Source organism: Biomphalaria glabrata, chromosome 9 (genome assembly GCF_947242115.1).
Source record: "Biomphalaria glabrata chromosome 9, xgBioGlab47.1, whole genome shotgun sequence".
In the NCBI taxonomy this organism is placed as follows: Eukaryota; Metazoa; Mollusca; class Gastropoda; family Planorbidae; genus Biomphalaria; species Biomphalaria glabrata.
In genome coordinates this window covers 46,894,186-46,910,528 of record NC_074719.1, presented here as the reverse complement: position 1 = coordinate 46,910,528, position 16,343 = coordinate 46,894,186, and the positions used below count along the sequence as shown (strand labels likewise).

Here is a 16,343-nt window from a genome sequence, read left to right as displayed (position 1 = left end):
AGACTGTAATAAATGCTTGGTCTAAAACTAGATACATCCAAATTTTCATATCTTAAATTTTATTGCCTAAAAGACTTTTGATATCATATGCCAACTGTACACAAATACTGTTTGAATCAAAAGAAATGTATCATAATGATAGTGTTTCAATTAGGGGTGCACCGGATAGTACTTTTTGATATCCGGCCGGAGCCGGATATAACCGGATAGTACAATTAGATATTCGGCCGGAGCCGGATACCTACATGACTCAAACAGCTCGTTTTACTGAAGTTTTTGCAAATCTTCTATATAACATACCTATATTCATATTATTTTGTTATTTACTTTCTTACTTTAAACTCTATCACTGATTGATAAATTAAAATGAACAGCATTTTTTTTTACAGATATGCTTATCATAAACTAATCTTTGTAACATGAGATGGTGTGTGCGTATGTATTGTAAAGTAGAATGTGGGATAACTCATGCAGAATATATAAACATATATGTAACTAATGTAAATCTTTCAAAGGTAAAGTTCACTCTTGGTTTTATAGCGTAAATCTTTCTTAAGTACAATCTAAGTTGTATAGCGGGTAGATGTTTGTGTTCATGTATTTGACACCATCAACTTGTCATTAGGCTCGTGTTTTAAAGGCCACAAACCGCTTCTGGTTTGTATCTAATACAGATAATGGCTTAGTAAATATCTTAAGTACAGCAAATTTGCAGCCGTATGCTGGCCATTAAATTTTGTACAATGCAAAACATAGCTGCTTCGGTCAAATGACTCATTCAACCAATGGGCAGTTAAACCAAAATATGATTCGGTGGTATTATCAGCTGTCCAAGTGACCGTTGAGAAAGCGATGCTTTTAGCATCAGATAGCATTTCACGAAGCTTTGAGGAAATATTGTCGTAGATATCTGGAATAACACGTTCTGTAAAATATTTGCGACTAGGCACAGTGTATCTTTTCTCCAGTACTTTTAAAAGTCCAATAAATCCAGGCTTCTCAACTACTTGGTAAGGTTCCATGTCAGTTGCAATCATCTTTGCTATGGCCAAGTGAATGCGTTTAGCATTATCACTATTAATATCCCACAATTTAGCTTTGTCTAAGACCTCTTTAATCCCTGGTTGCTGCTTGTGTGTGAGGCTTGACGAATCACTGGAGCTCGTAGACGTACTGGCACAGGCAGTGATATTATCTGATGCTGATTTCAATGCAGTCATTTCGTTGAATAAGTCTGGGTGTTTCGAGCGTAGATGACTAATCATAGTGGTGGTTGAGAAGTCTTTAGGTTTGCCTGGTTTACCACGTGACATTACTATTTTACAAGCATTGCAAACTGCTTTAGAGTAGTCCATTGTTTTGACATTAACGCCATATAAGTGATGACTTTTTATCAGCCATTATTATTACTATTTAATTTACTAAATGCCCTTGCAAGCCACTTTTATACCCGTGGCTTGTGTAACAAAATACATGTAGGGATGTGTCCTGTAGTTCAGCGCCCTAATTGACATTTCTCTCCAAGTAAACAAACTTAGTGTCATCATCTAGTGAGCTCTAGATAGTGTCAATATGTCTTAACAATTTGGTTTGTGGACCAGACCCTTGATTGACAACCTATCTCATAATAAACAAACTCATACCAGATTAACCTTATAGAGATTTGGCTTGTAGTCCCGCCCCTAATAAAAATTCTACTCCAAGTAAACAAACTCAGTTCCCTCATAAGATGTGACCTCTAGAAAGTGTCAACACGTTGACATCTGGCTTAATGTGGTCAGCTGCCTATCCGTGAACTCAATGTTATGGACTAAACAAACAAAAGGAGGTGGGGGTGCTCATCTCTACCTCTGGAGATATACTCGCACATCTAGACAGATTATCAGCGTGACGTAGTTAAGGAATATTACATGTTTACAAGACCACTCAAAGGTCAAGACAAGCTTTTAAAATGTGCCAGACATCGCTGCTACGTCTGTAATACGAATTTATAATGTAAAGTCTAGTCCACCCCCCCCCCCCAATAACAAATCTAGTTCCCTCGTGTGACCTCTAGAGAGTGCTTACGTCCATCGTATCTGACTTGGGGTCACCTGTCAATCAATGAACTCAATGTGATGGGCTAAACAAATAAAAGGGGAAGGGAGTTGTTCATCTAGAAATATACCTGGTTACATTAGAGGTGTGGCTCTTGTAGTCCAGCCCCCCCTAATAAAGATTAACTACTAAGTAAACAAACTCAGTTCCCTCGAAAGGTGTGACCACTAGAGAGTGTCAATACGCTGACATTAAACCTACGTCCATCGTATCTGACTTGGGGTCACCTGTCAATCAATGAACTCAATGTGATGGGCTAAACAAATAAAAGGGGAAGGGAGTTGTTCATCTCTACCTCTGGAGATATACCCGCACAGCTAGACAGACGTCTGGTCAGCATGACGTAGTCAAGGAATGTAGCATTTTAACATGTTAACTAACTTACTCAAAGGTCAAGACAAATTGAAAAAAGTGCCAGCCATTGCTGCTCTGTATGTAAAGCGCATTTATGATGTAAAGTTTCATCTCTATTTATATTAAGTTATTAACACGCCTTGTCTTTATAATAAACAAAGTTTGGTGCATATTCATAATGGCTCTATTTTTAAGCACATTATTTTGTTTTCATATAAGCATTAATACATTCTATAACAGACAGTAATGGAACGAGGTCCACTTTATGCATATTAAATAGGTGTATTTTTTACTATCCGGTTTACTATCCGGTAGTGATATCCGACCGGAGCCGAATAGCACCGGATAGTAAAAAATGCCGGATATTCGGCAGAAGCCGGAGGGACTATCCGGTGCACCCCTAGTTTCAATGCACACTGAATAATTCAGAATGTCAAATTTCATATAGTAGTCAATGTATCATAATTTAATGTATACTTTTCATCTAGATTATTATTGAAATGTATTTATTGAAGAGTTCTGTCCTTTTTAAAGTTTGTTATTACTCTAATGATATTTTTATGTACTGCGGGGTTCAGTTTTGTTTGTATCCAGCTAGCCTTTGCAGGATTATTAAATCTTGTTTCTCACATACCGTGACCCACTTTTTTTTCTCTCTTTTAAGTTTGCACCCAGTCAATTTGTTGTAGATAATCTTATTTTCTCCAGTGAGGTTTAACACCTTGGTCTTTCAGGCCATATTTCTTTAACTAGTTTAGCTAACAATGTCCAAAAAGGTTTGTATTGGGACTCTGGGCACTTGCTTTTTTGCTGCTTTAAAGATGCTAAAGACAAGCGTTGCATTGGTTGAAAATAACTTACCAAACATATATTCATTCAAAAAGTTGGACAGCAATCAGGATTTTAAAGGGAAAAGATTAAGTTCATCATATTTTGTACAATAAAATTTCCTAGTGTATCATGATGTCTTGCGATCTATCATCTGAAATCATCTTGTTAAGACACAATCATCCATTTTCCCTCTAGGACAACCCCAAACAATTACCTCATGATCAAAAATAGTTTAATTCAGCAGGATAATATTAATGTAGGTTATAAAGCTATATATAATAAATGGGTAGAGAAAGACCATAACTTACTTTGATTAAACAAATATAAATCAAACTTAAAAATTCTTTAAAATATTAATATTGTCAAAGTTCAGAAGACTAAAAAAATGAATTTCTGCAAATGGGCCAACAGGATGTGTTCTTTAAGAGATTTTGAGTTGATGTAAAAGAAAAAATCATTAGGAATTACAACTATTGTATTATATGGTTTACCTGTAACAAAACTTTTAGTCTGTCCAGTGGAGCTGTGGCTGTTCTAGAGACAGCACCAGCAGCACCACCTGCAACAAGGTGGCGCCACCACATGCCAGTTTTGAGCTCGGTTTCAGTGAAATCATCTGGTACGAGACCATTTTCACCAATGTCAATAATCTGAGAAATGAATGTGATAATACAACCATTTTTATACTTTGTGGATTACAGCAAATAAAATTTTAAAATCTAAGCACAAAAATATTTCATTAAATGTATGTTAATTCTAAAGACACAGGATCATACAGTCACAGCTTCCATACAAACATTAACACATTAAAAAACAAGAACAAATAAGACTGTAGGTGTACCTCTTCAGAAATTAACCCAAAATACTTGTAATAATGTTTCTGTTTGGGTAACTCCTGTCCAGTGTCATCCATCTGGCTAATGTCTAGATCAACAAACATTTGAAACGTGCTCCCTCTCATCAGGCTAAGTAAAACTAGATTCAGCTGGTACAAGCTTTTCACTGCTTGCTCAGATAATCGGTCAGACATCTACCAACCAAGAATAGTCTGCAAAACAACTCTCTCCGACTTTGACAAAAATGATTGAGCTCACTTTTTGCGAAGGTTGCTTAATGTAACTATAGACACAAATCTTGTTTAAAAAGTTTTCTGTTTATATACACAAGGAATGGTGGAATATAGCCAACACTAGAAGTTAAATAATCCTAATGAGACTGTCATCTAGCAAAGTCTTTGTGCTCTATCCAGTTGAGCAGTTGAAACATGGACACAACAAGATGACTTTTTTTTTCTTCACAACAGCAAGGGATTTCTTCTGTACAGATTTATTATTTACACAAGATGATCTTGCTTACACAAAAAAAAGTGTTTTAAGGTTAATCCTCTGGCATTCCAAAAAATAAATAAATGGAGGATTTTGATAAAACCGTATGATTTTTTTTAGTTTGAAAGACTAATGTTCTTTGGGTGGAGGTTGATGTTTGACAATGGAATGACTAGAATTGGCTACCTTGGTTGAACTTGTAACAATATAACACTTGGAGAAGTGATTCTCATCAGTTCAGGTATAATATAAGAATTGGTCCTTAGTTTTTCCACAAATGTATGAAGCAAATGCTTTCGAAATAAGCACATTGTCACAAATGAACAAACAGAAGGCTGCATGTAACACAGCACATAACTGTGGCGGCTTCCTTTCAAATTTTAGCCAAAAGTAGAAGCAACCTGTTCTAGTTGAAAGTATAGACAAAGTTTAAATGATTGGATAGACTGGAAAAGTAGAAATCCAACAGCTGAAATTGATAAAAAAAAACAACAAATAAATAAAATAGAAGAAACGCAAGTTAAAAAAAAATACAGTATAAGTGTTAAGCTTAAAAAAACAACAACTAAATAAAATTGTAAAAAATATAAAAATGTGTACATTAATTTTGTGTATATGGGTGAGGTACACAATGGAACAAGTCTTTTCTTTTCTGTTGTAGGTCTATGTGATTGTGGCGTGTATATGGTCTCTATCTATATAGGGATATATTAAAAAGATTTCAAAGCATTTTTTATCAATGATTGTTCAAAGAGATATAAAAATTGCTAGTGCAGCTTGGTTGAAATCTTAAAGACTATCAAGTAAAAAAAAAAGTTGAACTGCCATAAACATTTCTGCAATCGAGCTCAATCACACTGAGCATATAATTTTCATGTCTTGAAGTTGAACCACCTACTAAACCTATGTAATGATAATTAGTAATAAAGTAATTCTAATAATAAAATTGTAAAGAATTTTGAGCAGATAGTATGGACTCTAGTCTTAAAATTCCAGGATCAATTGATAAACTTTCAGCATAGAGTTCGGGATCTAGTTATCAATATAACATGATAAGAACAAATAATTGGTCAGGGTTATTTTATTCTGGCATAGACTCTAGAGGATGATCCTAGCAATGGAATTGTGATGTGGTCTTTAAATTTGATACCTAGATCCTTCTGTAGCATCTCAAACGAAGAGATTAGAGACAAGAGTTACTACAGAGTTTGGACCCCACAAGGACCTGCAATTGTAATTGACTATAATATATTGTAATATTGACTATTTATTGAACATAGAATTAGTGATCTTATTTTGACTTATACTCCATCTAGATTTCAGACATTTTTAACCCTAACCCCAGACATCTAGATCATCGATAGAAAGTCTACTCTAGGTTAGTCTACAATAATTTATTAGTCAACTATACATTAATTATATTAAATTATTAGACTAGATCTATAATAATCTATATTAGACTAGATATAAATTTAGATCTTCTAGAACTAGATATATTGTCTATAGAATCACTAAAGATCTTCTTAAATGTACTATTATATTATGTATGATATAGATCTACCGATCTAGATCTCGTTAGACCTATTATTATCTAGTCTTCATATTATACTGATAGATCTTAAATCAAGAGTTTAGATCTAAACACTTTAAACAGTAAATTCATAAAATTCTAATCATTATCATCAAATCATTATTGGCATTATTAAATGATAAACTGGTTTAACTGGTTACAGATAATCATAATCACATAGATCTAGAATTCTAGATCTAGATCTAATGAATTCTAATGGGACTAATGATAATCTAGACTAGTAGATTCTAGATCTAGTATTATATTAAGTATAGAGTTATAGATTTGTCAATATAGATCTATATGATACTAGTTACTAGATCTATATCATATATCTAGAGTCTAGAACTCTATATCCTAGATCTAGAATTTTTCTATATTGACAAGATCTATTATAATCTAACAAAAAGTAACATCTACATCTAGATTCCTCACTAGTCACTAGATCATGTACTCTAGAATTGTCAGTAAATCTGATAAAATCTGATTCTAGACCTCATCTAGAATCTAGGGCATTCTAGGGCTAGAATATGGCTAGATCTAGTAATCTAGACAATCTGAATCTGATTCTCATTCTAGACTTCTAGAGTCCTAGACTCTAGATCTAGTAGAATTTAGATAGTCTAGCAAGTCTAGAGTCCTAGAGTCTAGATCTCAACTAGCCTAGACCTAGAATAGATAGTCAAAGTCTAGAGTTAGAGTTAGACTAAGAGTAGTTATTCTAGATCTAGTCTAGTAGAGAAGAGTATTCTTAGTAATTCTAGATCTAGAATCTAGAGTAAAGTACGAAGTTTGAGCAGTCCCGATTTGACAAGAGGTTCGAACAGTTCACTTTTTATTGCTATAACTTTTTTATTTGAATGTTTACCAAATTACTACTATATTGCTACTCCGCATGCACCTTTTTTCTTCACTTCCGACACATACTATTTCCTTTTCCTTGTAAAGATTAAGTTCATGGTGAGGTCAAACTCAGGAGGTGTGGAATTATTCTTTTTTACTACCCGGTAGTGAAGGAAATGGGTAATGGGATTAGGGCTATTGTTAAGTCTGATTGCTCATAAGCTTAAAGAGACTATTTGAAGTTGTGGAGGGTGGGAAATGGTGCAATGGATGGTGTTCTTGCGCTGGAGTAAAAAGAAAATGATTTTATAGTGAAAATTAAATATTAAAACATGTTTTTAGATATATTTTCTTTGATCTGCTCGAACCTTCCAACAACCCGATCAAGCTTACTAACTGGGGAAAAATCTGCTCGAGGAAAAGTACGCTTGTCGATACTTACCCTACACCTCTTTGACTTCGTATTTAATTTTAACTAAGCCTAGTGATACATTAAATCCAATCTATTTTTATAGAAAAAAGGACGAGGAGTTCATAGATACAATCAGTTTTTTTCTAGGTCTAATTTTTACGGAGATACACAAATTCAAACATAAAAATGTCTGCGAATTAGCTTAACGTGTTCGATAAACGTAAGTTACTGTATCTAGATTCTAGATCTAGAATTCTAGATCTAGGACTAGGCTAGCCTAGAGTGTCTAGAATCTAGTGATCTAGAAATAAAATAATCTAACCGGGGGTTATAGATAGACTAGATATAGATTAGATTTATATGTATAGTCTATTTAGTATAGATTAATGATTAAATAATCAAGAAAATTAGAAATTGATCAACTTCAAGTTCAAGTCCAAAGCCCAAAGGCCCATCACTGAGGGACTGAGCAGGCGAAACTTCCGCTGCTTATGTGGTCATAAGAAACGAAAGATGTCCGCATTGTCCTTGTCTGCCACTACATTTTTCTACTCAAAACTTCGCCAGTTACTTCTCAGCCATATAAATAACAACATCGTAACTTACCATTAATATCAATGTTAAAATTATTTTGCTCTTACTTTCAGGATTCATAGGCATAAAAGAACGTGACCAGTTGAGTAAGCGAATCGGCAGGTTAGGAAAAATGATTTCTGTGTGCAAAAGATTCCACTTGGTGAAAGTAGGTCACATTCATTTTCTCTAAGCCTAACCTACACAATTCTATTACACACCGACACGATTGACAGGGCACCGTAGCCTTTATAGATCTCGAATCTAGTGGAATAGCGACGTAATCAACTTAGTATCAATATTTATTTAGCTTTACATTCCAGAGAAAACAATATTCTTTCAAACATAAAACGAATGTATTTTTTTAGTATCAATTTTTTTTTTACCTTTAATTTAGTATTTACAGTCACAGCGCGATTCCTTTATAATTTGGTTGTTTTTGTATTATTAGGCCTATTTTTTTATTTATCATTATTTATACAAGACAAAATATGTTAAACCATTGCACATTACACTTTTTTTTGCAATGTTTTCAAAATTCCTTTTTTGGTTGGTTTTGTATGTAATATTTTGTCTGCAATCGTATTTAAAAACACAAAGAAAAAAAAACATTATCTAAATCCTTAAATCAATATAACACTACATTTGCATCACGACAACTTGTAAATCTAAAAAACAAAATAAAAAAAAACTTGACAAAACGTATTGAAATTAATGCCAGCTTAACAAAAATAGGTTTAATGGATAAAACATGAGATACAATATTTAAAATCAATTACAACCCCATATTTCTTACATTTAATAGGCTACTGACATATGATATCTTATTGACATCTAAAGGGGCGCCCTTGTCTCAAATAGCTTACGGCCTTTTAAAAGTCAAAATCCGGCCCTGGCTATATGGAACAAACATATTTATTAATTATTATCGAAGAAAAACAAGTTAAACAGACAGACATACACGGCTAGCTTATCAAAACGTGTAATAATTGGAACAGTCCAAAGTTCATCCGTTTATATAAACAATATCAACTAGTGATCTTTGAACTATTATAGGCTATATAGAAAGCAACGTAATGTTTGGACAGTGTACACACTTGTAGCGACATCTGTTTTTTTAAATTGTATTTTGTGAGCTGTCTGTCATTCTGTCCGTCCATCTAAAATCCCAATTCTCCAATGCTTTTAGAGTGCTTGATGACAAGTGTGACTTGCGCTGGAATTTGGATTAAAGTGAGGAGGATTCGCGCAACACGTCGACCTCACTCTCTCGCCCTAAAGCCCGTCCTTTTCCAGAAGCAAGATTTGGTCAAGAAGTCCGAGGACAAGTTTGGGTGCAGTGGATGACCAGAGACTTTCTGTGTGTCTTGTCCTGCTCTTGAGTGCTCCACAGCACTGTGCTGGTACTTGCCTTTCTGTCCGATTAGTCAAGTTTTGTGACGTTACGCACAGGCCGCCAAGTCCAGACTACACATGCTAGGTTTGACATAACCTCAGTGTACTGAGTGCCATGGACACGTCAGATACCCTCTACCTGGTTTAGCCGGCCAGTCAAAGCCGTTTCCGGGGTGTGGCCGCTGCGCATGCTACAGCTTCTGGGAGCCACAGGTGAGAGTTGGGTACCGAGTGGTGACCAAGAGTGAGCCAGGCTACCCTCAAAAAGAAGGCACGACTGCCTGTCCACTAGAGGTGCTACCCCTCCTAGATACCCCATGCTTGATATAAGTGCAAAGGCAAAAATTTTTGCTTCTGTCTAAAAAAAAATTTATCTTTTTTTATTTTGAAAATCAAATAAGTATATTGTAAGCAAACATATAAACCACTTTGATAACGTGGCGAAAATGTTCGTGACAGTTTGTTTTAAGAGCTGTGTTTCTCTCTAGAGCAGTTTAAGTCACCGATCAACAAGCAAGACTAGATTGACACATGAAATGCGCAGTACGTAATTATCTTCTCTTTTGAAGTAACGCCTAAAATCGAAAAAAAAAAAAAAGATATAAAAATATGATTCAATAGTGTCTACATCGTTTGTTTGTTTGTTTTACATGTTTCGGATGTTCAATCAGAGTTGAAGATAATTACTTCCTAGTCCAAACCTCCCGCAGGACGACGGGGGATGGGAGCGTGCAGGGTTTTGAACCCGGGACCATCGATAAATCTGAACGACAGTCCAGCGTGCAAACCGCACGACCAGGCAGCCATCGTGCTGAAAATAATTGCAATGGCTACTTGTTAATTACAAAAAGCATGCTTTTAATGTTTAAAAAAATTCCGTTTATACTGATTGGTAGGACGAATGTACTTTTAGTTTACTAAGAATGCTACCATAAGTCATGTGAATACGATTTAGACAGGATTGTGTGTTGTATGATAGATTGGTCGCCAGGACCACCTACGACATGGCACGTTTTTCTTATGTCCCAGTGATATATCGAAATAATGCTAATGTCTTCTTTTCCGAAGATTAAGGATAAGTGCAGTGTTTTAAATGACTACGCAAACCCAGTTGCGACCTGGATATTTTGCCACATGTTATGCAGACAAAGCCGTTGTCCTCCGAGGGCATATTAGGGTGCCCCTAGAAAGCGCTATAAAGATATCCCCAGGGGCTATTTTGCACTCAGTGGCATATGGGAAAGTAGCTGACCGCAGATTGCCTTTGAAAGAGACAGTTGGAGAGCTCTCACGACGGCCACAGGATACACAATTGATGTCTAAAAAAAAAAAAGCCTTTGCCGAAGATAGACGCAGAAAAAAACTTAAATAGTGAATTATTTAAAGGGAAAGTTCGATGGTTTTTCAAATCTGAGTTTTTGACATATTTAAATTCTGTGTTAAAAAGTTGTAATAGTAAACATTTTACCTTTTTTTTTATATTTAAATGCTTGGAAACATTTATATTTAATAAATTAGACACTAAAATCTGGATATGTAAATAAAGGTTCTTTGAAATTTTGTTTTTGGGCTAATAATAATACTGAAAGCGAATCTAGATCTCATCAATCGCATTGCTATATTCTTACAGTGGCTGTTAGGCTTAGTAACGGTCTAGTCCTTAGCTATGATAGTCAATGGTACAGTAATATATAGAGCTAAAAGCATTAGGATAATCAATTTGAGAAAAAAAAAAAGTCACATTTTCATCGTCACCCCTCCCTCTCCCTAAAAGTAAATAAATCGTGTCCGACTGATTCTAACAAACTGGTCAGTGTAAGGCTAGCCTAGAACTTTAGTAGGCTACGTGTCAGTAGCGTAGCTACCAATGTGCGGGTGGTGCGGGCCGCACAGGGCACCAAGTGGAGAGGGGCACCAAAATTCCCCCAGCGTGTATTAATTTCTTATTTCCCTGAGCGTTTCAGTAAAAACGACTAATTGTATGGACACGAGCAAACTTAAAGTACTGTATTTTAAACATGAACTAACGATTTATAAAATAGTCATGTCGCTATTTTGTTTCATCTCCTTGACTATTTCTTCCATACAATGTAAGCTATAGAACAGTTTGAATCTAATTTACTAGATTTATTTCGGACACACGGTACATGTTGTTACTACACTGATCAATGCTCTGTAATATAAAGAAGAAGAAGAAGATAGGCCAACCTTTTTTTACTTCATTGTTTAGTCCATTGGTTTAATCTAGATATTGAGTTTACAAATATATTTCTAAACCCTAGCTCTAAACAATTGTCTTAGTTTATTCATTTTTTTATGATTCTTTATAGTTTAATTTTGGAAATAATTCTATTGTAATGTCAATATTTTAAAATAAGCTAACCTTTGTTTTCTACGAGTTTTTTTTAAACTAACTAATTAATTGTAATACTGTAACGTAAACAATATGATGAACAATGCTCAAGACTGACTAGTCTGGCTGGCGCCTCAAAACCATTTTAAGCTCAGACGGAGAAATCGGCATCTCTGGTTCTGTCCGGTCTGGGTAGACTATAAGGGCCACATACCCAGATCTATCGGGGTCCCTCATTACCGACCCATCGGTATAACAGAAAATGGCACCTGATGGGTAGGACTTAAGTGTAGCTGATGCCAAGTTTTGGAGTATGGCATGTGTTAATCGCCTCTTGGTGGCTCCCTCTTGCCCTATAAGGGACATGCTTGTTTGTGGGGCCGACTTCTCCTCCACGGAGGGCAAGTACTAATTATTCTAATTGGGATTCTGTCAGTGGAGAGCCCAGATGATTTTAACAAATTGGCCGCAATGTGGAGGAACGATCGCATTTTATGAGGTTCCTCTCTCTCCACTGTCGCACTAATATTGAGGTGGGTAGCCTAGAGTTGCCCCTTTCATAGCGCTCATAGGCTGTAAGTACCGCCCTCTCCCTCCTTAAATGTAAAGGGGCCACGTTTGTTAAGATTTCAGCAGCGTTTGTTGGGCTTGTCCGAAAGGTGCCACAAATGAATCTTAGTACCTGTGATTTTACTCGGTCGAGTGATTCGAGGGCAGTTTTACTAGCATATACTTGAGCTGTAGGCCTACTCAATTTGTGATCTGACTGCCCCTAAGTACAATGTGCGTAGCATGTAAGCTTTGGCACCCCACTTTGTGCTGGCCAGCTTTCTTAGTAACGCTAACTTCTCCGAGGCTTTTCTTTCAACTTCCTGGACTTGTTGGAGCATTGACAACTTTCTATCCAGGGTTACCCCTAGATATTTTGGCGTGTTTTCACGTTGGAGTCGCAGCCCACCGAGTTGAAGCTCGAATAGAGCCTTAAGAATGTCGATCCCTAGGCTGAACAGGACCAGGTCGTTTTGGCAACGTTTATCTGAATCTGAATCCTTATTTTGCTTCCCCTGCACACTTTTCTCAACAAGATCAAGTACCAAATCTTCATTTAAATCCAAAGATGGATTAAATGAGTGGTGGAGGTTATCCCCGAAAATAGAAAAACATGAGACCAGCAGAGCTAACATTCAGTCATCGCTTGCTTGGAGGAAACTTGAAGTTCGCCTGAGAGTAGGGAACAATATTGACAACAAGGCCCAAGATTTGATTATACAAGAGACGAAAACCTGGAGAGTTAGTAAAATTACTATCAAAGTACGATCCACTCTTGAGGGAGCATGTGCTTCGAACTAAGCTTTGTTCCAGACCGAATACATACATGTCTCCACAAATACAAAATGAATTTATTACAATATTGGGGGATCACGCTAAAAAAACAAATCATACAGCAAGTAAAACAAGCCAAATATTTCTCTATTATTTTTGACAGTACACCTGACATCTTAAAGCTGGATCAAATTTCCCAAATTTTACGGTATGTTGTCATGGAGAAAGACGGGGTGCAGGTTCGTGAGTCTTTTGTTGACTTCAACGACACAAAGGACACGCATGCTGCTGGAATCGCTGAGATCATTCTAGAGAAATTGCGTTTGGATGGCTTAGACATAATGGACTGCAGGGGTCAAGGCTATGATAATGCTGCGGTCATGAAAGGTCATGAAAGAATTAACAATATTTGATTAATGAATACATATTATTTTGAAAAAAAAAGTAAGGTTTTGCAATGTTATTAATTAGTTAGTTTTTTTTTTTTTTTGGGGGGGGGGGGGGCATCAAGATGAGGTACCGCACCAGGCATCATATACTCTAGCTACGCCACTGCTACGTGTAGTCGGTTATGACAAGATGACCACGCGATAGTGTTAGTTGTATATTGAGTGGTCGGGCGAGGAAATACACACAGACATAACTAGTCAGGCGTGTAGATCTATTCTTAACACGTATTTTTTCTTTGCTTACAAGATCTAAATCTAACTGCATAGACCAAGATTTATTTCTTTTACATGACAGTAAACTTTACTGTATGGTTTTCCGTTATACAAGTCAATAATAAAAAAAAAAAACCATAAAGGTCAACACTTTTCAAAGATTTTATTCGAAGAGGGCAAAGCTAAACATATTGTTACGTCTCTCCTACTATCCAGGCTCTCTTCAAACTGCACCACACGACACAACGAATTTCACAACTCATCAGGGCTCCAAAGTATCAGTCAGTTTAATTTCAAATACATTACAAATACTGTACAGTTGGCAACAACATCACACTAACTGTCCAAAACCAAGCCTTGCTCCGCCTGACTTCACACACCGTCTGTCTCTAACTTCGCCTCGTCTGGTCACATTGCGAGGTCACGTGAAGTGAAGTGATTCTGACACACTCGCTCTTATATAGTGTCTCTACTGGCCTCGAACCTTCTTGACCATTCCAGTTTATCACTTGCCGTGACTTGCGTGCGTAATATTTACACACAGGTCGTTGTCGAACTGGCGTGTACTGTCACTGGTCTCGGTTGACCGCTCGTCCTGCGCTGGACTGTGGCGATTTGGGTAGGCTGAAAACACACAGTACTACCCCCATCTGTGTCACCACCAGGTTTACAACAATATATAAATATATCCTTAGGTTTTTTTTTTAAATTGTGCAACAATGTTAACAACACATCTTTCATAGCTAGTGGGGCCGAAACGTATGTTTGTAAAATGTTTGACATGTTTTGGATGTTCCTTTAGAGTTGAAGATAGTTTACTTCCTAGTCCAAATCTCCCGCAGGACAACGGGGGGATGGGAGCGGGCAGGGTTTGAACCCGAGACCATCGATAAATCCGAACGACAGTCCAGCGCGCAAACCGCACGGCTGTGTATGGGAAGAAAAGTTGACCTTCATTGTAAATGGATGAATGAACAGCTAAGAAAGTGTCAGGACTGTGCGGGAACTGGTCAGAAAAAAACAACAGGGTGGTGGAGTGATGGATACGAATGTAAAACTAATAACAAATAGGCATACTTGACAAATAGGCATACTTGACAAATAGGCATACTTGACAAATAGGCACACTTGACAAATAGGCACACTTGACAAATAGGCATACTTGACAAATACGCATACTTGACAAATAAGCATATTTAACAAATAGGCATGCTTGTATTCGTGAAAACGTAACTAGGATAGTTTGTCTTGTAGCTCCGTTCTACCTGCGTTGTGTTTTTAAAGCCCCTATTGAGCCCACATTGATGTTTTATAAACGACGCCAACCGAGTGTCAGCCTCCGCCACATTTAACGACAGACCAGACACGAAGACAACGACAGACTTTAGTTTCTGGGAAGTCTATAAATAGATCAGCAGTGGCACAAAAATGAAGTAAGACACACAATGAGAATCTCGGTCCCTTCTTTCTGCATTATTAACAATTTAGGGTCACGTTCAGTTTTCAAACCAATCAAGAGATTTCCATCTATTAATAGCTAGCTTTTCGGTCAATGGACCTCATTCACCAATCGTAAACAAACAACATTTAGCCACGTGATAATATTGATAAGACAATGAAAATTACGTACCACGTGACAGCCTTTATGGATTGCGTAAATTGTATAGAAGAGATAGGGAACCACTTGGCCAAATGTTGTTTGTTTACGATTGGTGAATGAGGTCCATTCGGTGTTCAATTAAAGAAAGGGTTGTTAAGCTATGTTTTTAACGATTTTTATAATCCATCCGTTTGTTGCAGAATTTTTATAAGTTATTAATATATATTTTTTTGAAGTTCAATTTAGCGTCGTTTACATTGTTTAGTTCAATCCCTCAAGAGAAGCCCGGACACTTCAATGACACAGTAAATACTTTACTTGATAAGAGAAACTCGGACACTCAATGACACAATAAATACCTTACTTGATAAGAGAAGCCCGGACACTTCAATGACACAGTAAATACTTTACTTGATAAGAGAAACTCGGACACTCAATGACACAATAAATACCTTACTTGATAAGAGAAACTCGGACACTCAATGACACAATAAATACCTTACTTGATAAGAGAAGCCCGGACACTTCAATGACACAGTAAATACTTTACTTGATAAGAGAAGCCCGGACACTTCAATGACACAGTAAATACCTTACTTGATAAGAGAAACTCGGACACTTTAAAAACACAGTAAATACCTTACTTAATAAGAGAAACGCGGACAATTTCACGACACAGTAAATAGCTTACTTAAGCGCAATTGTATTTGTGTTGTTTGTCTGTTTATTTGTATATGATGAGTATGTGATGGTTTTGAGTCTTGGTTTAAACAACACAGGAGTCAAAATGTTTCAATATGGGTTATTTTTAGGCGTTCCGGGTAAAAAAAAAAAGACAGATCTAGACCAGAGTGGTATAGTTGGTTGCGCAACATGTGGACACTAAAAGTTTGACGGTAACAGAATTGTAAACATCCAGCATAGAAAACAGAAAAGGCTGAATAAACACCGTGTATAGAATCTAGCAACACTTTAGCTTCATGATGCGAAAAAAAGGTAATAATA

The 16,343-nt window shown here is 36.4% G+C and overlaps 1 protein-coding gene across 1 annotated transcript in view; it reads right to left on the bottom strand.

The window, feature by feature from the left end:
• LOC106052951 (calcium-binding mitochondrial carrier protein SCaMC-2-like) overlaps positions 1-16,343 on the bottom strand; it is a 48,955-nt gene that overhangs the window by 11,061 nt on the left and 21,551 nt on the right. The window contains exon 5 of the mRNA XM_056040857.1: positions 3,774-3,932. Within this exon, the coding sequence (XP_055896832.1) occupies positions 3,774-3,932 (159 nt within the window). The remainder of the gene's footprint in view (positions 1-3,773; positions 3,933-16,343) is intronic.